Source organism: Natator depressus, chromosome 3, assembly GCF_965152275.1.
Source record: "Natator depressus isolate rNatDep1 chromosome 3, rNatDep2.hap1, whole genome shotgun sequence".
Classification (NCBI taxonomy): Eukaryota; Metazoa; Chordata; order Testudines; family Cheloniidae; genus Natator; species Natator depressus.
In genome coordinates this window covers 99,834,761-99,859,925 of record NC_134236.1, presented here as the reverse complement: position 1 = coordinate 99,859,925, position 25,165 = coordinate 99,834,761, and the positions used below count along the sequence as shown (strand labels likewise).

General features: G+C 47.0%; 1 protein-coding gene across 5 annotated transcripts in view; it reads left to right on the top strand.

Moving 5' to 3' along the window:
- SAMD3 (sterile alpha motif domain containing 3) overlaps positions 1 to 25,165 on the top strand; it is a 309,380-nt gene that overhangs the window by 242,442 nt on the left and 41,773 nt on the right. For 4 of the 5 annotated variants that reach the window (XM_074948410.1, XM_074948411.1, XM_074948409.1 and 1 more), the window contains exon 7: positions 10,639 to 10,806. The exons of the other annotated variant lie outside the window; for it this stretch is intronic. In XM_074948410.1, the coding sequence (XP_074804511.1) occupies positions 10,639 to 10,806 (168 nt within the window). The remainder of the gene's footprint in view (positions 1 to 10,638; positions 10,807 to 25,165) is intronic. 5 annotated transcript variants of the gene reach the window in all.

The window sequence follows — 25,165 nt, the reverse complement described above, 5'->3', positions numbered from 1 at the left end:
TGCCCAGCCCCCAATTGGTTACTTAGCCCAGGTCTACGCTACAGAGTTGGGTCGGTGTAAGGCAGCGTACATTGATCTAACTCTTAAGCATCTATGCTAAAATGTTGCTCCCGCTGATGTGACTCGCCCGCTATGCCAACTTATTAACTCCACCTCCACAAGAGGCGTAGCGCTTCGGTCGACGTAGTTAAGTTGATGCAGTGTCAGTGTAGACACTGCGTTGCTTACATCAACTGTTGCTGCCTTTCAGAAGCCATCCCATAATGCCGCACACTGACAGTTAAATCGATGCGAGGACATGCACTGGTGAGGACATACGCTGCTGGCACAAGGAGCGTAGTGTGGACATGCAAAAGTGATTTAATTACCACAGAGGCTGTATGTCGACATAACTTTGTAGCATAGATATGCCCTTAAAGACTACATTCACAAGCTACTATCTTTGTAAGCGTGAGCTTCACTGGGGGTGGGGGGATCTTGTCAACTGGAAAAAAAATAATTCTCCCATCAAAAAACTCATGAAAGGTCCAGTGCACCTCCTAAAGCTCATGAGGTTCTCTGCTCCTGCAGCCCTGAGCACCTGAAAGTTGTGAACAAGAGGATATGCATGTATGTTTATGTGCCACTGTAGCTGCTACCACCACACCGGAGGTAGCCCATAGGAAAAGGGGGAATGACCTCTGATTTCCTCCTCTCCCCACCCAACTTCAGCTCTCATCTTAACATCCTCCAGTGGTTCTCTGTGGATTATAGCAGTAGGACCACAGGAGATTTGTTGGGTAGAAAAGGCAAGAAGTGCTAGTGCTTGTCCACTGACTTTTCTTGAGCACTCTTCTCCCTACCTGCACGTTTCTGCTCCTGACAACCGTCCCCCATTACCTGGTCTCTGGTAGGGCATCATGGGGAAATGGGTCTCTGGGAGAAATGTTGTAATAATTGGGACCTAGTAGGCCTATTCCAGTTGTGAGCTGAACTTGTAGGAAAGGGGAGAGAAATGGATAAAATGGTTTGCACGTGGAGGCAGAGGGCTATTGGGGAGAAATGGAGACATGGGAGAATGGATGCCTGGCTGAGGGGAAGAGGGAGGCTGCCAGCAGCTCAGGGTTGGGGGGAAGGGGTGAACATTTAGAAGCAGGTCAGGATACCTGAAGAAAGCAAGAAAGTATATAGTCTGTTAATGTTTAGGTACCAAATTACTTAGTTGGCTTTACACTGTGTGTGTCTGATGTGCTTGTGCGACCACACGGCTTTTCTCTGATGGGATCTACCATTAAAGAAACACTTGTAAACTCGTGTTACAGCAACAGTTTCTACCTCAACCTTAACTATGCTGTCTTAACCAGCTCCAGCATAATAAAGCAGCCCTCTGGAAGTTTTGCTGTTAGAGTATTGTGCTGCATTGCCGAGAAAATTGGCTTACACTGGAAAATTTCCATGTAGCACAAGAACATTACGCAAAGTTCTCTTCTACAAGCATCAGGTGCATCACTCCATTGAGGACCTAAAAATATTACTGCTGACTAACTTCTCTGAGAAAACAGAACAATTTCCCACTGTAAACATGGGAGATGGAGAGAGAATATTCAGTCAGTTCAGAAAACACGTTTCATCTGGTTGCCAGCAAAGACACATCTACTGAGGAAAATGTGAAACAGAATCTGATTCTCATTAAGTTGCATAAGGGTATGATATTCTACTGTTCAATTACAGTCCATTTCAATTAGATGCATTGTCCACTTATTCACAGAGACTGGAGCCAAGTGATTGCTCAGCGCATACCTATTGTGTCTTTAGGTTGCCCTAGTCTGTATACTATTGCTAGATAGACGCCGCCATAGAATCAGGAAAAGATGACAGTTATGAAAAAGATTACTGCACTGGCAAAAAAAACTTCCAAATTCTTCAGTTGGAGAAAGGCATGAGATAAAACATGGTGCAAGGAAACTCTTGTGATATTTGGAATAAACTAGGAAACTCTTGCGGTATTTGGTAAATGCCAGAAGTGAATGTAAAACTATCTTAGTTGAAATTAGCACTTAAGTTCATATGGTCATGATGGTCTTGGGACTAGACAGGTAGGCAGAGGACATATTTCAGTAAAGTGTTTCAGAAATCTGATTTCATGTTTGGGTTTTATAGTTATGTTGTCATTTAGAAACATGTTAAAAGGACCGCTTGGAGGGGAGGCCGTTTAAAAAATGAAATAAAAATAGATTCAACAAAAGTCTTAGGGAAACCTGCCTGTTTTGACATCTCCAATGGCTCTGGAAGACAGAGAAACATGCTGCGTCTTCCTCCAGGGCACTCTGCCTCCCCACTTCCCAGGAATGGGCAGCACCTCTCTGGCTCCTAGATCGGGGTGGGGTGGGGGAGGGGAGTGGTTGGCAGAGCACCCAGGCTCTCTGCCTTTCTGGCTTGTGAAATTGACAGGTCGCTTCCCTTGGGGGCAGGCAACAAGGCCAAAAAATTCCATCTCAGTTCTCCTGAAATGTAGTTTTTCTTTAAATCTGTTCCCATGAAAAACTTTGCATTTTTGCTATTTTTTTCCTCTTCAAGACTAAACTTTTTCTCAAAAACATGAACGTTTCCATGGAAAAAGGGTCCCTTTTTTCTGCCAGCTCTAGTGAAATGTACTATTGGGTATGATCTTGGCCCACAAACACCTCCCCTGCCAATGCCTATGGCTTACAATTACTTTCCTATTTTTAAAAAAAGTCTTTCTCTCTCCTGTACCTGTGTGAAAGTCCCACAGACAGGAGAAAATGATTGATTGATGCTGTTAGATGCTCAGAGGAAACAAACCGAAGAAAAAAAACTCTCCAGTCTTTCTGTGTTAGTAATCTTAGAGCAGGCCCGCCGACAGCAATTCTGGGGACCAGGGCTGTCCCTGGGGGGTGGCAGGGCCCGGGGCGGAAGTGATGAATCTGGCAGCGGCTGAGGCCCCTGGTCCTTTTAAATCACCCAGGCCCCTGGGCAACTGCCCCCTTTGCCCTGCCCCCTTCTAGGCAGGCCTGTCTTAAGGGTTTGGCTACACTTGCGAGTTAGAGCACATTAAAGGAGTCCCGGGTGCACTAGCTCACTACCCGTTCACACTGGCAAGGCACGTAGAGCGCTCTGACTCCACGGCTAGAGTGCTCCTGGTACTCCACCTCGGTGAGTGGAATAACATTTTGTGCGCCCTCGCTGGAGCGCCGCGGCACCAGTGTGGATGCCCTGATCTTTAGTGTGCGCAGATCGGCCTCCAGAAGTGTCCCGCAATGCCTGTTCTAGCCACTCTGGTCATCACTTTGAACTCTACTGCCCTGCCCTCAGGTGACCAACCGTCAGACCCGCCCTTGAAATTCTCTGGGAATTTTGAAAATCCCCTTCCTGTTTGCTCAGCCAGGTGTGGAGTGCTCTCAGCGAATCTTTCCAGGTGACCATGCCTCCACGCGCCAGGCATCCCCAGTATGGAGCAATGGCGTAGGAATTACGATACCTTCAGGCAGATATCAAGGGACATGATGGAAAGGGGCCATGACCAGGACACACTGCAGTGAAGGAGCTGCGGAATGCCTATCGTAAAGCCCGCGAGGCAAACAGCAGCTCTGGTGCTGCCTCTGCAACCTGCCGTTTCCACAAAGAGCTGGACGCGATACTTGGGGGTGACCCCACTTCCACTCCGAGTACCACCATGGACACTTCAGAGCCCAGTGCAACAAGGCAGGAGGATGAGGAGGACCAAAGCAGGAGCGAGGGTGCTAAGGCGGAGGAAGACGCCCTGGAAGCCCTAGATACATGCAGCCAGGAGCTGTTCTCAAGCCAGGAGGAAGGTAGCCAGTCACGGCGGCCGGTGCTTGGGGAAGGACAAACACCAGAGGAGGTTCCCAGTAAGCGGCTTTTATTTTGGGAAGGAAGTTATTTGGTGCGGGCTCTTGGGGCGAGGAGGGTTAGGGCTGCATGCATGCCTAGATGCAGAATAGGGCATTGATGTGCTCTCTCACATCGCGGTAATCGGCCTTAGTGATCTCTTCAAAGGTCTCATCCAGAACTTGGGCAATGCGCTTGTGCAGGTTTCTTGGGAGAACCACTGTGGTCCTTGTCCCAGTCAGGCTAACTTGTCCATGCCACTGTGCGTGAGGGGCGGGGGGACCACTGCTGCACACAGGCAAGCTGCATATGGGCCAGGGCAGAAACCGCATTGCAGTAGAAGACCCTCCCTTGCTTCCCAGATCACCCTCAGCAGCAAGATATCTTCCAGGACGAACTCCTGTGGAAAATGTGGGGACAGTGTTCAGTATACGGACCCCCTGCTGCTGTTGGCTCTCCCCAAGGCACAGAAACCCGGAGAACAGTACAGCCATGAAAGAATCAGTCACGCTTGACCCTGTTCTTACTCACCATTTCGGGGCTCCCATGGGTTATGTGCGCTCGCTTTGGGACGTACAAATTATGCTATTGTGTAGACTGTGCTTGCCCTTAAGTACGGGGGAATCATTGCTGTGTCTGGTGTGAACAATGCTGCCTCTGTTAAGTGTTGCATTTTGCCTTTACAGATGCAACCTTGAGATCTCAGCCGTCCGTGTTATCAGCGGCCGAAAGACTCCAAAGAATCAGAAAGAGGCCATGTAGAAGCAAGGAAGACATGTTGCATGAAGTAATGCAGCATTCAAGTAATGAAAATCGAAAAGTGCAGGAGTGGCGGGACAGTGAAAGGAGGATCTGCCAGCAGAATGAGGAGCGCCGGCACAAAAGCGTGGTGCTCTAGCAGCAAAGCACGGATCGGCTGATAAGCATAATGGATCACCAAGCAGACTCGATTCAGTCTCTCGTAGCCATGCAGGGGGAGCACTACCGCCCCCCCCTCTACCCCCCACAGCCCTTGTCCCAAAACTCTTTCCCTTGTGCCCCCATGTCACCTCCAACCCACTTTCCCCAACATCTGGGTTCTTACTGCCACCAGCTGCCTCCAACACCTGTAGCTTCACTGCCCAGCCCTGAAAACTACGACCCTTACCCACTGCACTCACCCCCCATCACCATGCAGTATAGCCATCCTGAAGTGCAGCACCCATTGCACAGCACTCCAGACAGGAAGGCTGAGTATGATAACAGGACATAGGCAAATCTGTGATTGTACCGTTCCCCACCTCACCCCCTTGCCCTTTCTGTTTCCCAGGCAGTTGTGTTTCTTTTCAATAAATGGATTTTTTGGCTTTGAAAACATTCTTTATCATTGCATAAAGTTAGAGATACCTTAGCCCAGGAAAGAAACAGACACTGCAAGTCAACGTAGCAAACACAGATTCCTACTAACACTGGAACCACTGCACTTCACTCCCGTGCAGGGCACCAGACATTACTGGTGGCTTTCAGCCTCAAATTGCTCCTTCAAGGCATCCCTAATCCCTGCAGCCCCGTGCTGGGCCCCTTTAATAGCCCTGTTCTCTGGCTGTTCAGATTCAGCCTCCAGGTGTTGAACCTCCGAGTTCCATGCCTGAGTGAATCGTTCACCCTTCCCTTCACAAATGTTATGGAGGGTACAGCACGTGGATATAATCGCGGGGATGCTGTCATGGGCCAGGTTCAGCTTCCCATACAGAGAGTGCCAGCGGCCCTTTGAACGGCCAAAAGCACACTCCAGTGTCATTCTGCACCGGCTCAGCCTGTTGTTGAACCGCTCCTTGCTGCTGTCAAGGCTCCCTGTGTAGGGTTTCATGAGCCACGGCATTAAAGGGTAAGTGGGGTCTCCAAGGATCACAATGGGCATTTCGACTTCCCCTACGGTGATCTTCTGGTCTGGGAAAAAAGTCCCGGCTTGCAGCTTCCTGAACAGGCCAGTGTTCCGAAAGATGCGTGCGTCAGGCACCTTTCCGATCCACCCTGTGTTAATGTCAATGAACACCCATGGCGATCCACAAGCACCTGGAGAACCATTGAGAACTACCCCTTCTGATTTAACGTACTTGGAGGCTAGGTGGGCTGGTGCCAGAATGGAATGTGTGTGCCATCTATCGCCCCTCCACAGTTAGGGAAACCCATTTGTGCAAAGCCATCCACAATGTCATGCACGTTACCCGGAGTCATGGTTCTTCTGAGCAGGATGCAATTAATGGCCCTGAAAACTTGCATGAACACGATTCCAACAGTTGACTTTCCCACTCCAAACTGGTTAGCGATCAATCGCTAGCTGTCTGGAGTTGCCAGCTTCCAGATTGCAATAGCCACCTGCTTCTCCACCGTCAAGGCAGCTCTCAATCTCGTGTCCTTGCACCGCAGGGTGGGGGCAAGCTCCTCACACAGTCCCGTGAAAGTGTCTTTTCTCATCTGAAAGTTCTGCAGCCACTGCTCGTCATCCCAGACTTGCATGACGATGTGATCCCACCACTCAGTGTTTGTTTCCCGAGCCCAAAAGCGGCATTCCATGGTGGTGAGCATGTCCGTGAATGCCACAAGCAAACTCGTGTCATATGCGTTACTCAAGTCGATATCATCGTCTGAGTTCTCACTGTCACTTTGGATCATAAGGAATAACTCGACTGCCAAATGTGACGAGCTGGCGAGACTTGTCAGCATACTCCTCAGCACTTCGGGATCCATTCCCGCAGACCGAAAGGGACGACAGAGCGCGCAGTACAAAAAACTTTGAAAGATGGCTCCAAATGTGGACGGACGCACAGGGATTGCTGGGATGCGAACTGATGCATCACGGGGTGTTGGGACAGGACTCAGAATGCCCTGCACCCCCTACCCCCTTCCCACAATCCACAGCGTCAGAATGGGAAGAGGTGCTATGTGGGATAGCTGCCCATAATGCACCGCTCCCTATGGCGGTTCAAATACAAGACAGCACAGAGCTTTTAGCAAGCAAGCGAGCTGGTCTCCCAACGGACTTCTGCCTGTCAGCTTTCCACCTTCCCCTTTATTCTTTCTCTCCCCCCGCGCATTACATTCTCCAACAGATAAAAGGAATACACTGGCTTTGTTTAACATTCTTATTTACCAATTTCTATCTACCGCATTCCTTGCTCTCGGGCCTTGAGCCCAGTCCTGGGAGGCTTCCCACGGTTCATGTTATCTGGGCGAGATTCCAAGGTTCATGCCCTTGAGAGGAGCTGTGTGTGCACAGCTCCTACACAACACTCCGGGTGTGCCCTGAATGTTGCCAAGCACATGAACCCTGTATGAATCCTACAGCTCCCAATGCCACTGCAAGTGCTGCAAATGTGGCCATGCCAGTGCGCTTGTAGCTGTTAGTGTGGACAGACTGCAGCGCTTTCCTTGCTGCGCTCTCTGAAGGCGGGTTTAACACAAAGTGCTCTACATCTGCAAGTGTAGCCATGCCTTTAGAGCTTGTCTACATGAACAGTTAGACCACTGCAAGCTGAGGTGTGAATCTGCCTGAACTGTCCATGTGCACCCTGCTGACACACACTAACAGTTTGTGAGAATATTTCAATCTAGTCCTCTTTGAAACAGGGCTGGCTCAAAGTCCATTAATGGACTGTTAATGCAGTCAGCAGGCTGCACATGGACAGTTAGGCTCATGGGAGGTGGTCACACCCCCAACATACTGCACTCTAATTGTTCATGTAGACAAACGCTGAGGTTTTCCTTGTAATTGTAGTATGTAAGTACGGATGGAAATGTGTGTTTCAGGCTGATGAAGTCTTGTTCAAGCACTTGCTTGATAACTGGTTTTGAATGTGGTTGCAGTTAGCACTGTTGGGTACTCCACTGACATAGAGAGTTTGGAATTCCAGGATGTTTTGGAAATGCAGGCTTGGGAAACTAATCTGTCGGCAAGCAGTTTTTTAGGGCCTCCTGTCTGGCTAGTGAAAAACTGATGATATTTTAAAGATCTTGGGCTAGGTTCACAAAAGGATGTAGGTGCCGAACTACCACTTTAGGTACCCAAGTTCTCTCTGTCGCATGTGTAACCCACAAACCTGGGTGTGGTGCTCTGTCCCATCTAGTGGCACCAAGACCACTTAGAGATTCATGAGACTGCTCTACAGCCTTAGCTAAAAGCCAAACGGCTTTAGAGGCTTTTAGCTCATGCAGTAGAGGCTCATGCACTAAGCTCCAGAGGTCCCAGGTTCAATCCCACCTGCCGACAACAGGGGTCTATTGGTGTAACACATGAGCACTGCTGTCTCACTCTAGGTGCATAGATGCCTAAGCCACAGAGTGATGCACGAACCAGGGGAAGATAGGTATTCCTTTGCCTAGCTTGCCTGAAGGGTCCGATCTGGTACGTGTGCTCAGATGTTGCCTATGGGATCAGGCCACGTATGCGAATTTGCAGAAAACAGCCAGGGAACAGCTCACTTATAATTTATAGCCCAGTGGTTAGAGCACTCACTTGGGATATGGAAGATCCCCAGTCAAGTCCCCTCTCTGTCTGATGAGGAGAAAGGATTTGAATAGGTATCTCCTACCTGTCAGGAGAGTACCCTAATCATTGATCTATAGGATGTTTTGATGTGGAATCCCCTCAACTTCTTCCGTTGAAGCTGTTTGACTGTGAATTAATAATGAAAGAGTCATTGCCCAGAGAGAACGAGCGAGCATGAGAATTGACTCTGTAGCCTGGTGGTTAGAACGCTCACCTGGGAGATGAGAGATACAGAATCCAGTCCCCCTGCTCCCGTGAATTTTTTTTAAATTGTTTATTCAAGTGGATTAGCTTTAACAGGAGAGAGTAACCCACTTCAGAATATCCCATAGCCCAGTGGCTGAGGAGCTCACCTGAGAAGTGACAGATCTGTGTTCAACTCCCTTCTCATTAGGCAGAGAGGGGACATGAGTTGGGGAGTCTCCCACATCCCAAGTGAGTATCCTAGTTGCTGAGCTAAAAGTTATGTGGAAGGTCTGCCCCTTCCCCCGGCACCTTGCAAAAACAGCATTGGCAGCTAATGCCAAAAGAGGGTTTGTAGCTGAGAATCCCAAGCAGAGGGAGGCATTAAACACCCTTAGAGGAGCAGGGCTTAGGACACACTCTTTGCTTCAGTATCTCCCATGGGATAGCCTAGACTGGGAGCCACCCACCATGCTGTTTTTGTGAATCCCATCCAGAGGCACCTATCCGTCTCCACTCATTGTATAGGGATCTTAGTGCCAAACTCTGGCTTTGTGAATCCCGGCAATTTTGTAGAAACTGGGACACAGATTGTTGATATGCCAACATTTCTTTGTGAAACTAGCTCCTTGTGCCTGGACTGGTTAATCATGGACCCATGTTGGCACAAGGTTTAAAAGTTCAGAAGCAAGTGCTGTTCTGTGGGATTTATAGCTCTACATCATCATCTCCTCCTGTTTCCAATGCCAAGTTTGGGTAGGGCTTTGGTATCTAGACTGCCAACCACCTCAAGTCTAGGCCCTTTTTATAGATGGGGAAATGAGGCATAGAGAGGCTAAGTGACTTACCAGAGGTCACATAGAAAGTCTGAGGCAAAGCCGGGACTTGAACCCAGGTTTCCCATGCTCTAAGTCAGTGACCCAACCACCAGGCAATCCTCCTTCTGGGTAATTCTACAGGCTTTATTTATTTTGGTGTTGTCCTATGTATCAGAAAATAAGAATAGTTGTCTGATACTTTGTAACTGCGGGAACCAGTGCTGGAAATAGGGAGTCTTATTTGTGTATCAATTTTATACATTTGAGTGACTCCTGGAGCATCTCTTCCTTTCAGCCAATTTAATACTTGCTCAATTTTGTAACATCATATTGCAGAAATGTGAATAATATGATAAACAGCAACTCTTGCAGGAAGGTTTTACAAACTGAGTCATTGATCCAGTTGTCAAAATTAGCATCATTGTCTTGGGTTTGCCACTTTTCAGGTGCTGCTCAGATACCCCAGTATTGGGACTGATATAAGAACTTACCTAGAATAGCTCTCTTTAAGAACAGCATGTGGAGACAAAACTTCCATTGGGACTTCCAATGGCATTTCCTCCTTCCATGCTAAGTATTTGGGGTGATGGACCAGGGAGTCTCATTGAGGCACAAACGACTCATATAGTTAACTCATTAATTCTAAAGGAAGTGCTTGTAAATTAAAAGAGAGCCTCAATAAGATATGACTGCTCCAAGCTGTGTCTTGACTATATCAAATGAAAAATCAGGTGTTTTCTCCACATTTTGGTGTGCTTCAAATATGAAGTTTTCTGTTACCATCTCGTAGAAGCCAGTACACCACAGATATTTCCAGGGAAACTTGGGTTGGAGCAGTGGATTTGGGATTAAAGACAAGTAAACAGCAAAGAGCTTCAATCAGTAACTTTCACCATCTTTTAACATACAGGCCATTTTTCTCTCTTATTCTGCTAGTTCATATAAAACTACAAAATACTAATTTGATGGATATTGGTGATATTAGGAGGCAGATAGGACAGAGTGGCATTCAAACTGCAGCTTGTCCGTTTTCTGGCCCATACTGCAATTGCCTGCTTTTCTTTGGGACAACCTCGGCAGATTGGGTTTAGGTGCCTAAATATATAAACTGTAGGTGCAGTTAAAGAAGCTTGCTAAAAATTTGTACCTTCCTGTCCTTGTCAGTTTTTCCTTTGTCTAGAAATAGTACATAATGACCTGCTTTGAGAGAGTGGCGCAAACTCCTGATGGATTCTAACAATGGTGGGTTTTTTTATGCAGTTGCTATGGAAACGAGCCCTTAAAGATCGCTTCAAATATGTGCGGAGACCAATTGAAGATGATGAGCAGGTTATAAGGAACAAATGCAAGTTTGGTCACAGGCGAGGACAGACAAAGAAATCTTCTGCTGAAAACAGATGTGATGAAATCCAAATGGTGCAAATAAAAGTAAGCTTTCTGGTTCCTGTTAGAAGGGAAAGTTAGTCCATAAATAACGTGAATGGGAAATATGTACCCATCTGGCAAATGTCTTTGGGCTCCCGTGAGGCAGTAAGCCACCACATGCAGAAGGGGGGATAGCATGGAGTAGCCCCATCCTACTTCAAGCTAGCCCTGCATGAAGGGTGCTCTTTTGGCCAATGGAGAAGCAGCTGGGTCCTGGGCCCTGAGCGCTGACAGTGGCACTTAGCTTGAATAGCCCTTGCATTCAGAGGAACACAAAGCATTGATTCTCTGTTGCCCTGCACCTTTTGTAGTCATTTGCATCAGCTCAAAGTGGATATGAAATGCTTACCTGCATTTTAAACGTAGTGTATATAACGGAGTGGCCAAACCGTAGCTCGCGAGCTGCTTGTGGCTCTTTTACAATTAAAGTGCAGCTTGCAGAGCCCCCTGTGCCCTCCCTCATTCTCCGCCTACCAGATGTGGGGCGGGAGGGTAGGGGAAAGGAGCTCAGGGCCTCTGACCTGTGTCGGGGTGGTGGGGTTAGGGGCTTCTGCTAGAGACGACTGGTGCCTGCTGAGAGTGGGGGGGCACAATTTAAAGGTTCACCCCCCAACAGCCTGAGTCACATCCCCCCCCTCCCCCCTTACCCTTAGTGGCCCCTCCTTGCAGCTCCTTGGTGTTAGCTCCACATGGAGAGGCAGCAGCAAGCAGTTGGGAGCTGCAGGGAGGGGCCACTGCTTTGGCTCCTGGGGGAGAGGCTGCAGCTCCAGGCTGTTTGCTGCTGTCTCTTCCCACAGCCGCAGCTCCCAGCTTGCTGGCTCCAGAAGCTGCCACGCAGGGAGGGGGCCTGAGGCACCATGTGACCAAGCAGGGCCAGCAAACCCTGGCAAAAATCCGGGGGGGGCGGGCGGGGGGCATGTGACCCCACGTGCCACTCTACATGGCCCCTCCCCTGGTGTGTTACCTTCAGCTTCTTCCCAGTGGGGAGGGGGGTCTTGGGACCTCAGCCCCACAGGGCGCGCCTACCGGGGCTTGAGCAGGAGCAGGAGCAGGGCCGAAGCCCCAGCAGGTGCCTTCCGCAAGGCTGAAGCCCCGAGACCCGGCAGGCACACCCACGCCCTGGCTCTCAAACACCTGAAGATTGTCGTATGTGGCTCGGATGGTCAGTAAGTTTGGCCACCCATGGTATATAAAAAACTCCCACTCTGTTAGTGCGTGTCACCCACTTTGCATGCATATAAGTGACTGCACAAAGTGTAGCACAACAGGGACTACAATTGTTCAGTCACTGGGTCCAGCCACAGCTGAGCCCTCTCTGTGTAAATAAGCGTACATGTACATTTGAGCAGATAACTGGTGCCCTTATATCTTCACACGATAGTCCATCCGTAGTATGTTATAAGTAGTCTGTGTACTAATATATAGGATACATAGGGTGCTTATGAATGTACATACGCAGGTGCTGCATCTTTCTGAACTGAATTCTCTATTTATAGATGAAGCCATTACTGTCAGGTAAGTGACATAAAGTGTGTTACTATTGATGTGTACACTGTCATAAATGCGTTAAGTGTTCTGTTATGCTTTGCCAACTCTAATACCACTTATATCAAAGCTGCTATTGAAAAAATACAGTTAAACTTTAAACCACCAAGTTATATCAGTATTTTGAAAAAAACACACAAATGTTTGGCCTCCAGCTTAATCTAGATATTTCCCTCCTTGTATCTGTTTATGAAGTGTAGGCGTTTCATTGGAGGAGAAAGATGGGGATTTCTTTTAAACAACTTCTATGTAAATTGTAATCTGGGGTTTGTGGATTTCTGAAATTTTTAATTCAAAAACCCTAAAATCTGTTCATTCCCTTTTTGGAGCTGTACTTTCAGGTATAAACACTCCCTCCTTCTGCATGTTCCAGTTGAAAGTTTTTATACTTGCAAAAAAACAAGAGGCTAATGTAAAATGTTATGTTTTCTATGGTTAGTCTTGGGCACTATACATAGCGGAGAAGGTGCCGATTGCCCTTTCCCTGCGTTCTTGCAAAAGGGAGCCTTAATTTGTCTGCTAGTGCTTGGAAAGTGCAAATGTAGCTCTTTTAATAGTACTAGCCAGCCCAGAAGGGCTCTCTGATTAGGCTCTGCAATGCCAGCAGGGGAATATGGTGAAGTGCGTACTACGCCTTTTCTACAAGAGGAGAAAGACCCACTGCTCCCTGTACTCCAGTGGCTTTCACAGTCACATTGCTTTCCGCCTCTTCTGCCCAACTGCATGGTTGCTCCCTCTACCACAATGCTCAAAGCTATTATTTAGCCTCTGTTTTAGAGTTTATGAGGAAGGAAAAAGAATTCTAACATGAAGGAGAATTTGTTCAGTAGCTTTAATGTTATGAATGTTTGCTACTGGCAAATTTCTGCTGTTGTGTGATGCCCTCCTCCATCTGGAATGAGGGCGATGGGATGTGTAGGTCTCCCTCAGGGCAGCCCTCATTTTAATGATCTAATTTTTTCTTTTTCTTACACGCAAGAGAAATTTTAAATGCAAAAACTAACATTAATGCAGCCTTTAAGGTTGAGAAATCATGCTAGCAAAATTAAGAAAGCACATTTTATTTTGCCTTTTATTTGGTTTCTATATGTTAATAAATGTATCTGGCTCAGCTCCCTGAGACTATGATGTAGATATTACAAACGCACACTTTAACAAGATGTTTATTAGCATCCTTTTTGGCAAGAGCTTTGTGTATATTTCTTTATCAGAACACACAGAAAGGCACCCATCCAAGGCACTGGGTACCATGTCATAAATTAAAATTGCAGAATACACATCCTTGTCTCATTTCTTTACAGAAGCTAATATTCTTCTTCAAGTGCTTGCTCATGTCCATTCCATTCCAAGTGTGCGCACGCTCACGTGCACGGCCTTTGTAGATTTTTGCCTTAGTGGTATCTGTAGGGTCGGCTGTGGTGCCCGCTTGAGTGCCACGCTGGTTATAGCATAGAGAAGACCCAGTGCCCTGTCTAGATTGCAGACTAAAATGCTACTTGCAAACATGATCCATAAGAAATGGGTACTTACTGTAACAGTGGTTCTTCAAGATGTGATGCAAATGTATATGCCATTTAGGTGTGTCTGCATTGGAGCCAGAGAATTTTGCCTAGCAGTACCTGTTGAGGGGCGGCGCTGTGGCCATAGCCCCTTCCCTGGCTGTATGAGGCAGCATGGACCTGACCCCCATTAGTTCCTTTGCACCAAACACCCAGATACTAGATTCCGATGCAGAGGGAACAGAGGGTGGGTCATGGAATACATGTCTGCATCACATCTCGAAGAACGTAAGAATGGCCATGCTGGGTCAGACCAATGGTTCATCTAACCCAGTATCCTGCCTCTGACAGTGGCCAGTGCCAGGTGCTTCAAATTGAATGAACAGAACAAGCGATCCATCCCCTGTTGTGCAGTTCCAGCATCTGGCAGTCAGAGGCTTAGGGACACCAAGCGCATGGAGTTGTGTCCCTGACCATCTTGGCTGATAGCCACTGATGAATCTATGCTCCATGAACTTATCTAATTCTTTTTTCAATCCAGTTGTACTTTTGGCCTTCACAACTTCCCCTGGCAATGAGTTCCACAGGTTGACTGTACATTGTGTGAAGAAGTACTTCCTCTTGTTTGTTTTTAAAACTGCTGCCTATATATTTCATTGGGTGAGCCCTAGTTCTTGTTTTATGTGAACGGGGAAATAACACTTTCTTATTTACTTTCTCCACACCACTCATGATTTTATAAACCTCTATTGGATCCCCCTTAGTCCTTTCTTTTCCAAGCTGAACAGTCCAAGTGTTCTTAGTTTCTCCTCATATGGAAGCTGTTGCATAGTCTTAAACCATTTTTGTTGCCCTTCTCTGTACCTTTTCCATTTCTACTATATCTTTTTTGAGATGGGGTGAGCAGAACTGCATACAGTATACAAGGTGTGAGCACACTATGGATTAATATAGTGGCATCATGATATTTACTGTCTTATTATCTATCCCTTTCCTAATGGTTCCTAACATTCCGTCAGCTTTTTCGACTGCTGCTGCACATTGACTCCAAGATCTCCTCTTTCTTGAGTTGTAACACCTAATTTTAACCCTATCATTTTATATGTATAGTTGGGATTATGTTTTCCAATGTGCATTACTTTGCATTTATCAACATTTAATTTACTTGGCCATTTTGTTGCCAAGTCACCCAGTTTTGTGAGATCCCTTTGTAACTCTTAGCAGTCGACTTTGGACTTAACTATCTTGAGTAATTTTGTATCTTCTACAAACTTTGCCACCTCACTGTTTACCCCCTTTTCCAAATCATTTATGAATACGTTGAACAGCACTGGTCCCCATACAGATCCGTGGGAGACACCGCTATATACTTTCTTCATTCTGAAAAGTGACCATATGTGTCATCGTTTGTCTCCTGCCTTTTAACTAATTACTGATTCATGAGCAGTCCTTCCCTCTTATCCCAAGATTGCTTACTCTGCTTAAGAGCCTTTGGTGAGGGACCTTGTCAAAGGTTTTCTGAAAGTGCAAGTACACTGTATTCACTGGATCACCCTTGTCCACATGTTTGTTGACCCCCACTCAAAGAATTCCAATAGTGAATCATGGTGAAGCATGATTTCCCTTTATAAAAGCTGTGTTGACTTTTCCCCAACAAATCATGTTTATCTGTGTGTCTGGTAATTCTGGTCTTTACTATAGTTTCAACCAATTTGCCTGGTAGTGAAGTTAGGCTTACAGTTACAGTAAGTGATTGTTTCTTGTTCTTTGAGTAGATTGAGCCATAGATTCCACTTAGATGTCTCACAAGCAGTACCCAGCCTACAAGGCAGGGCTCGGAGTCTACCTAAACCAGAATTGCAGGACCGCCCTACCAAAACTTGTATCTGCCTTGGAAGATGCGGTACTAGCATAATAGTTCATAAATGTATGTCTGAATGACTACGTAGCAGCCTGCAAATGTCCAATATTGAGACTCAATAAGGAACACTATTAATGTTGCTTGCACTCTCGTAGAATGAGCTCACACCTGTTGAAGAGGCGTAGCCAAAGCTATTTCATATGCAGTCTTGATACAGGATGTTATCCGCGTAGAGATCGCTGAATAGGCCATTCTGGTAGAGGGCTTTCTAATGTTGAGTAAGACCTGGTGGGCAGCTGCCAAACACTGCTCTTCCTCCTTATTTAGCCATGAAGCAGCCACACCGTGAGATGCAGGGAGCTGAGTGCAGGATGCAAGGTGTGACTGTGATCCTGTATGAGAATGTCAGAATGGAGGTTCGGGAGGCTGAATTGAGAGCGATAGAAGAACCACACAAGGGCAATGAGAATGAGCTTGGCCCGATCTGCTTTCAGCCTGGGGATGATTGGGATCCAGGGGAAAAGCGTACAGGAGAGCTGACTGCCAGCTGAGATGGAAAGTGTGAGACAGGGAGCCTGGATTGAGGCCCACTCAAGAACAGAACAGATGACATTTTCTGTTGTCCCTCATGGCCCTCGATCTTCAGAATGCCTCATGCTGTGAAGATGACCCAGAGAACACCTGTCTTCACAGACCGCTCGTGTTTTAGGGAAAAATTCCTGCTGAGATGGTCTGTGAGATGTTTCTGGACCCTGGGCAAGCGGTTGGCTGTCAGAGTGATACTCTCCTCAATTCAGAACTGCCACAACCAGATTGGCTCCTGGAGTGTGCTCCCCCTTGCCTGTTCATATAATACATTGTGGTAGTATTGTCAGTAAGTATATGAACCATTGAAGGGAAGCACTGTACACTGGAATTGGCACTCCACGACAATGAACTGAAGGAATTTTCTGTGGCTTGGCAAAATCGTCACATGAAAGCGTCCTGAAGGTCCAGAGCAACAAAGTAGTCATTCTGAGACAACACAAGGAGGGTAGTTGATAGGGTGACCATTTAGCACCTAATGTATCTGATATATTTGTTGAAGCCACGAAGGTCGAGAATGGGTCTTATCCCTCCCTTGGATTTGGGCACCGGAAAGTACTGGGAATAGAATAGAAGTTGTGGAACCTCCTCCACTGCCCCCAAAGCCAGTAGAGAGTGAACCTGCTTGAGGAGCAGTATCTCATGAGAGGGGTCGTGGAGGGAGCGGGGAGATGGAGAGGAACTGGATGGCATAGCTCAATCCGTTGGAGCTTAGGACTGAGCTTTCTGTGCTGATCAAGCCCCAAGCATTGTAAAAGAAGGCCAGCCTGTCCCCAAACAGAGGAGATGAGGAGAAGGGAGCAATGACTGGAACACTGCTCTGGACCAAGGAGTCAAAATGGGCACTTGGGGGGCGCCAGGGGAAGGCATGTCAACTGGTCAAACCCTGCACCAGAATGTGGCCTCCTCTGGGACCTATGCTCCTTTCTGGGGTAGTTCTGCTGTCTTGTGGGAGGGAAAGTCTTCCCAAATGTGAGCTGCAGATGCTGCTGCTGCTAACCACCATAGTGGCACCTCTGCACTGCCAGCATTTACACCCCCTAGGACCTGGAATCTGGAGGAGCTCTGGAATCTTGGAGGAGTACAGAGTCTCGTCTGTCTCGTCCAACAAAAAGGATTCTGCCATCGAAGGGCAAATTCTCTATGGCCTGTTGTACATTGGGAGCAATGCCCGAATTCTGCAGCCAGGACACCCTTTTCATTGGTCCCCACCAAGGCCATCACTCTGGCCAAAGTATCCGCGACATCTAGTGCAGACTGCAAAGAAGTCTTACCCACCAAGCAGTCTTTGGTAATAAATGCCCCAAATGCCTCCCTTGAGGCTTGAGGCAGCTGGTCAGCACACTTAGACATAGCTGTCCAGTTTACAAAATCATATTTGGACAGGAAATGCCTGCTGGTTACCAGTGCGGATCTGCAAGGAAGAGGAGGTCAAAGCACTAAATTTCCTCCCTTTTGTGGGTTTAAGTCAAGAGAGCTATTGAAATATAGGTTATTAGTCGATAATGAATATTTAACGACAATAGTTACTTTCATAGTCAAGCTGGCTGAAAGTACAAAGGAAAAAAATGGCTGTTTGATTTATGCTTATTAGGTATTCTTACACATCAAATCCATCCATTTAGATCTGGGAGTGGACTTAAATCTGCCCTGCAGGGCTTTATCGTTCCCCATGATTATGACCAGGTAGTTCAGGGTCAGATCTGAGTATAAACCCTCAAATCCCTGCACTGGTACGAAGTAGCATTTCTCCATGCACTTCATGGTAGGCGGTACCGAAGCTGGCATGTTCCAGAGGGCTCAAGGAGCACATTGTTAATAGGGAGGGTGACTCTCCCAGGGAAAGATGGCTGCAGGATATCCAGAAATTTATAGGTATTCTCCTGCAGGAACTCTGCTTGAATACTCAGGGAAGAAGCCGGGTACTGCAAAAGATCCTGGTATGCCTTGGAATCCTCTGGTACCAAAGAAGAGGAAGAGCCAGATACCACAGAATCATCTAGCGATGAAGACAAAGCAGTTAACTGTGCCAGATCCGGATTCTGCTCCAAGGCTGTTGGACCTAGATGGGACGACTCTGGAGGCTCCACGAGGGGAGGGTTCACCGGTGCCTGGGCCTGCAGCCGATCAATGATCACCACCACAGGCCTGCTTGGTGATCTCAGTTTAGAGCAAGATGAGGTGTGGGACCTCCACAACCAAGGACTGTCCCATGGATTCTATGGAGGCCACTAGTTTGGATAAGGTGTTGGTGGCTAGTACTCCTGGGAGAATTCTGCACCACTCTTTGCATGCATTCATGTGTCCCCACAGATTTCTTTGCTTCCCCACAGAAAAAGGACTTTTTGATAGGGAAGCAAAGGAAACCTACAAGAGTGGTCATGCGCCCCTCCCCAGCAGTGCAGGTGCGTTGTTTTGGGCTCCCAGGGCAGTCAGCAGAGAGCCCTCTGAACCCCCACCCTGCCGAGCCTCACCCCCTGCATCTGGAGCCCCCCTCGACTCAAACCCTCCTGCTGAGCCCCACCCCCCTGCATTTGAACCTCCACCCCTGCACCCAAACCATCCCCCCTCTGAACCCCGTCCACTCAAATCCCCACCCCCTCTGCACCTGGACCCCCTGCAACAAGCCCTACACACCTGGACCCCCCATCCCACTGAGCCCCAACCAGCTGCACCTGGACCCTTACCCCACCAAGCTCCACTCCCCCAGCATCTGGACCCCCCTGCCGAGCCCCATCCTCCCACAGCCAGAGCCCCTGTCCCCGCTGAGCTCCAACCACCTTCACCTGGACCCCCTGGCAGAGACCTATTGCCCCTGAACCTGGAACCCCCCAACAAGCCCCTGTCCATCCAGATATTCCCCTGCACTTTGCTGAGCCACCCACACCCAGATTGCCCCACCCAGAACCCCCTCATCCCACACCTGGATCCCCACACACTCAGCCCCTCCACATTTGGAACCTGTTGGGATGAGCCTGCCTGCCCGCCCATACCTTGTGCAGAGGGGCAAGGCCCCAGGGGTGTTTCTGGGGCAGACCTAGCCCTGTGCTGTGTCAGGGTCAGGTGCAGCCTCATTGCCAAGACTGGCTCCTGGGGAGGAGGGGCTGCAGGTTGATCTCCCACCTCTATGCAGCCAGGGGCCTGTGCTCCCCACTGCCATGCTGGAGTCTCCACATTTATTTATTGACAAATAAAATTTGCAGAATGTTAGTATTTTTAAAGTAATATGTGCAGAATTTTCAATATTTGGCACAGAATTCCCTCAAGAATCATGGCCAGGTAGGTGCTGGGTCAGGGGCCACCATCCCGACAATGAGATGAGTGCCAATCCTGGTACCCATAGTGCTACACCAGCACACACCCCCGATGTGGGTCAGGTGATGGACAACAGAAGGAGGAAGATCCCAATGTGGACACCAAGGAGTCCCGGGGGGTGGGGGGAAAGGTGGAACCAGTCAGTCTGACTTGTCCATAGCCCAAAATGAAGAGGGAACAGGCGCTCATGGTGGAAATGGTACGGCCGGCAGCAGGTATGCTTCTGTTGGTTCCAGTGCTGGAAGTGGTGTCAACCGTGAAGTCGGCAGCGGTACTGAGGTAACTTAACGGTGCCAAAGTGGAGGGTAGTGAGTGCCACCATGGTGACATTAGCGCCACACACAGCAGGGGTGCCAAAGTTGTTCCTGGTGGCTTGTGCTGAGCCCAGCCCCAGCCCCATTTCCACTGACTGTTGGTGCTGAAAGACTCACAAGTTCAGTGGCTCTACTAGCTAACGGAGCTATAAATGATTCAGCCCTGGCAAAGTCCTGGACCCTGGGAGAGGTTGGGACAGAAAGGCAGAGGAGGTCCGTTTCCTGCCTGAGACGCCACCGGTGTGGAAACAGCGAGTGCTGGCATTGCCCTTGTTGGTACTAAACTCAGTGGATGCCCCTGGGCCAGAACTGGAGTCAACGGTACAGGGTCTCTGACCTCCCTGTGTGGTGCCAGGGAGCGGTTGATGAGATCTGCTCCATCCCATGGGTCAGCACTCACTCATGCTGGTCTGCACTCCTTCTGGGGGAAGCAGACAAGTCCCCACATGACCTGGAGCGGCTGTGGTCAGTCTTATGTGACCTCTTCCTTGTCCCACTCAATGGAGAGCGACTCCTCCATCTCTTCGGAGAGGCACCAACTCCAGGACGCAAAGCAGCAGCACTCTCAGAACTTGAGGGAAACCTCTGATCCATCATAGGCCTTGGTGCTGAAAAAGGCCAGACGGCCTGTTCAAGCAGGTGCTGCTTTAGATGAAGATCCTGAGTCCGTTTCAGGAACTATTTGCAAATCTCTCCCCAACAGAACGGACAATATTTAAGACCTGATGAGGGCATCAACAGGGAAATACTTAAACTAAAGCTAACAAACACTAAATGTAACTAACACTATATTAAGAGTACTAATTAGCTACAGACAGCTAGAAAAGTCACTAAGAAATAGAGAGGTTAGAAATCTCACACAGCTCCAACTCCAGCTAAGGGCAGTAAGAAGGAACTGAGGGGGATCGGGCAGCACTGCCTCACATAGCCAGGGGTTGGGCTATGGCCACGAGGCATGAGTGCTGTCCCACTATGGGTACCGGTAGGCAAAATTCTCCAGTGCGTGCACACAGTGGTTCCAGTGCACCCACAATTAAGTGGAGTACATGGCTGCATCTACTTGAAGAAGAACGCAGTTTGTCCTTGTTCATGCTACCCAGCCAAACCATGTTAAAGGCTTGACTGCAGCAGACTATGTGTAAGCACCATTCTTCAAAAAAGTTTAAATGTCACTGCAGACAGGGACTGTAAACTGGTACACGCAGATACATAGGGATCATTACTTCTCCCACTGAGTGACAGTCACCTCCGTATTGAAATGGCTTTTCATTTATTGTAACAATCATCTTGTGACAAACTAAAAGATAAAGGGAGAAAATGTCTAAGTGTAGCTCTTTGGAAAACAGGAAAGGATCTTAAATAGTCAAGTATTTAGATGAGACTGAGTGCTGATTAATAGCTCATGGACTTTTCATTTGTAAGAATGTATTTCACAAATATATCTGTAAGAAAAAATGAACTGATGAAATATACAAGTTCTGTGATAAGGCAGTTCTATATGGAACATTCTGTTACAAGCATGGAGTTAAACGCTTTTTTTTATAAAAGCAAAACAAGTTGATAAACTCCTGATGTTAGAAATTATTCATATAGCCTTGAACTAATGCCAGGTTTTCCCATTCTATCAAAAATCTCAAATTTGGTATGAATAAAACTCTGCTTAAAAATACCAAATAAGCATAAATCAAACAAGCCATTTTTTCCTTTGTACTTTCAGCCAGCTTGGCTATGAAAGTAACTATTCATCCACAACCATATTGTAGTTAAATATACTGCACTCCTGCTATGATTCTCTGCTAACAGCAATCATTGTCATAAAACTAATATAGCAGTGGAATCACAAGGGTCTGCTCTGCCGTTGACATATGTGTTGCTTCCAATTAAATAACAATTGGAATTACAAGCATGCAGTGATGGTAGGATAGATCATTTCATTATCGACTAATAACCTACATTTCAATAGCATTCTTGACCTAAACTCACAAAAGGAAGGAAATTTTCGTGCTTTGACGAGTCAGTCAGTGTTACTGGCAGTGCATAGGGAGGAAGGATTCTCACAACCATGTCAGTTAGGGGCCCAAATACCAGCCCAAAGCTTGTTATGAATTAGGTATTTCCTTGCTGTAGCATTTTCCACCCTCAAAGGGCTACAGCTATTACCTAAGAAATAGTACCGCTCATCAAAATGAACATACCTGAAAACATTTGCTAAAACTCCACATGTACTACCTGGAGGCTGCCATTTTAATAATGCCAGCAGGAAATGCCTGTCAGGATAGGAAGACCAGGGCTGCAGCCTGAGACACAAGGAAACAGGAGTGTTCTGCTGCTTTTTCTAGGTAAGTTGAGGGCTTTGGGTTGGTGTGTGCAGCTATATAATACTTTTTGCCTTAGCTAGAGATAGAGTTTAAAATTCAGAATAGCCTAAAAAGAGCAATAGACCACTCCGTGGCAGTATCAGGCCGACACTGCAGCAGCTTCTTAATTATTTCACATTCACATGTTTATGTAGACCTTGTAGAGCATCTTGAAAGAAAAAAATGCTTTAGGGCTGAGTCCTGCTTGCTTTACTCAGGTAAGCAATCTCACCAACTTCAGTGGATGACTAGCATGGATAGAGTGAACATGATATTGCCCTCTGTCATGTTTTCCAGTAGAGCAGGGGTTTCAGCAATTATTTTTATGCCATTGCAGTGTTTCTGCTCATACGTGGTGTGCAAGTTTAGTTCAGCTAATGTAGTCAGTAACGAAAAAGGCTCTCATGAATGCATAGCCATCTGTGTAGCAGGATCCATGCAGTCTGGGGTTTGGCTGTGCTTGCTTTGATAGTTGTGAGTGGAGATTAAAATGGAGGGAAGGTCACAACCTAGTCCTAGTACTTGTTTCCAAGCTTGGCGATGGCCCCATCCTGCCACACTGAGTCCATTCTGTGTGCTGTGTGAGCGGATTGTTGGGAGTATTTGCCTCTCCAGGAATGAGCAATTGCAGTACAGTTCAGGTGATTGAACAAACTGCTCATACACAGGCAGGAATTTTGGGAAGACACCCAAAAGACACATCAATGGCAACAGTGCCATTTGGAGTTTGAGTTGTTGTTCATGTATCCTCACGTGTGTTGCTTTTTTAACCACTGTCCTTTGTGCTGCGGCCATGCTGAAGAGTGAGGGATGGGTTGAAAGTACTTAACGCACCAATATGCGTGTGTGTGTATATATATATGGCTGACAAACGCTCCTTCAGCTGGACTGCAATTTTGTGATTAGAAACAGATTACAGGGAAAAATGCATGTAAGTATTTTAACTATGCATTACCATTCTGAACGTGCTAAAATATAGTTCCAACAGCCGTGTGCTTATTTGACACAACTGCAGATGTCACTGTGCTTGCAAACTTCTGGTTACTAAAGATAACAAAACTGGTTTTGTTGTCCGCCTGTAGCAGCCAAACTGTAATTCCATAAACCGCAGCTGTATCACAGACGTCGAGCTTTATTTTCAATTCCCATATGCCTCCCTTCCCATTTCTCCTTCCCGTCCATGTTGTTCTTCCCCCTGCTTCCCAATGCCTACCCCTTTCCTAGTAGATGGGCTTCAAAAGAGAACCTGCTGCCTCAGGCAGGAGCTGTTTGTTCTTTGCAACTACAATATTACAGAATAGTTGAGCCCTTGGCAATTGCTCTTGTATTCAACCCTGCTACCAGTTTGATGAGGAAGGAAGAAGGGACTGAGGAAAGGGAAAGGAGAGGCTTAAGGGAATTAAAACCCCACCAAGTTGTATGCCAACATCTCAAAATTCACTAATAAAATAACATATGGCATTTGAAACTCACATTACGTCTGTTTCTGCCTATTGCGAAGCTGATGATTAAGTTTAAGGTTGTTTTAATGATAACTGTGCAGTTCCATATTTTTGGGGAGAGGTATTTATAAAGTGGAACCCGAGATGTAAATTTCCAAGCTAATCATTTTTGTCTTGAGGGCTCTTTCCTTGAGTAAATTATAGATTCTTTCCACCGTAACATGATAGGTTTACAAAGGTTTTTTGCCTGGGATACAGAATATAACTCCATGTTGCGCATACAGACAGATCTGTGAAGCACTCTGGAGTCTATGAGGATGACTAGTGCTACCTGAATGAAAGTGGTTGTTGGCAGATACTGCATATAGTTTGAACCTCCGGTAAACCCTTGGGGGTGGAAGGCGGTGGGTGTAAGCTTACATGAGTATTGGCCAGCTCCTAAAGCCCTGTCTACACTAGTGTTTTGAGGGAAATTTCCCACCAGTGGTGGTAACTGTGGGATTGATAGTGTAGACTGACCACTGATTGTTTTCTCATTACATCATCTAGATGACATGGTGGTGGTGATGCCTGAGCCCTGTGTTCCCACCATTAAGCTGTACCAGTGGGAGACCTACTGGAAAATGCTGGTGTCAATGCAGTTTGAGTGGTAGTTTTGACCAGTGGCTCTTTTAGATTCCTCCCAGGCTCATTTCAACAGACATTTCACTGGTTTCCTCCAGTGAAAGCTAAGTCATTCCAGGCTGCTGCGCTTATTGCTTCTGATGGCGACTGCTCCTACTAATTATAGGTTTTATAACTCAGTAGGGATGGTCTGATAATTTTTAGGAAAACCATTAGTTACGGCTACACCTACAGAATAAACAACTTCTCCAGAACACCAACAAGTAAATGACTTGAATTATGGTTGCCATAATTGAAGAAGAATTGTGGCTCTCCTCTCATTTCTAGTTTAAAGTTGTAAAGTAGACATGGTGAGAAAACAATGAAAAACTTAAGTTTGGTGGTTCTTCGAAAAATGTCTTTAGAAAAATGACAGCGCTTCATTCAACTGAAGAGCAGTCCTGCAAACACTGATTTGTGTGACCGCTCAAGTGAATAAGAATAATTGTTGTAAGAGTCTGAAGGAGTCCCTCCCTCCCCCCACCATGTATATTCTTAGTTGCATCTACTTTTAATTACTAAGATGCTGGGCCTTAGCAACCTTAGCTATGCACTGCTAAGGGAGTGATCTTGCATCATCAAATTGTTTACTAATTTCCAATGAGCGACACACCCACTAAAAAGGCAATGTGATTGCAGAAAGATCACTGAGGGGGTAATTTGAGCTCAGGAAACAAGAAGGAGAACCGAGTCTGATTTTCAGAATCCAGGTGGAGTTTGCAGGGGTAGTAATTAGGAAATGTCTCAATTTCTAAACTGAACACACAATCTGAAGACTGAA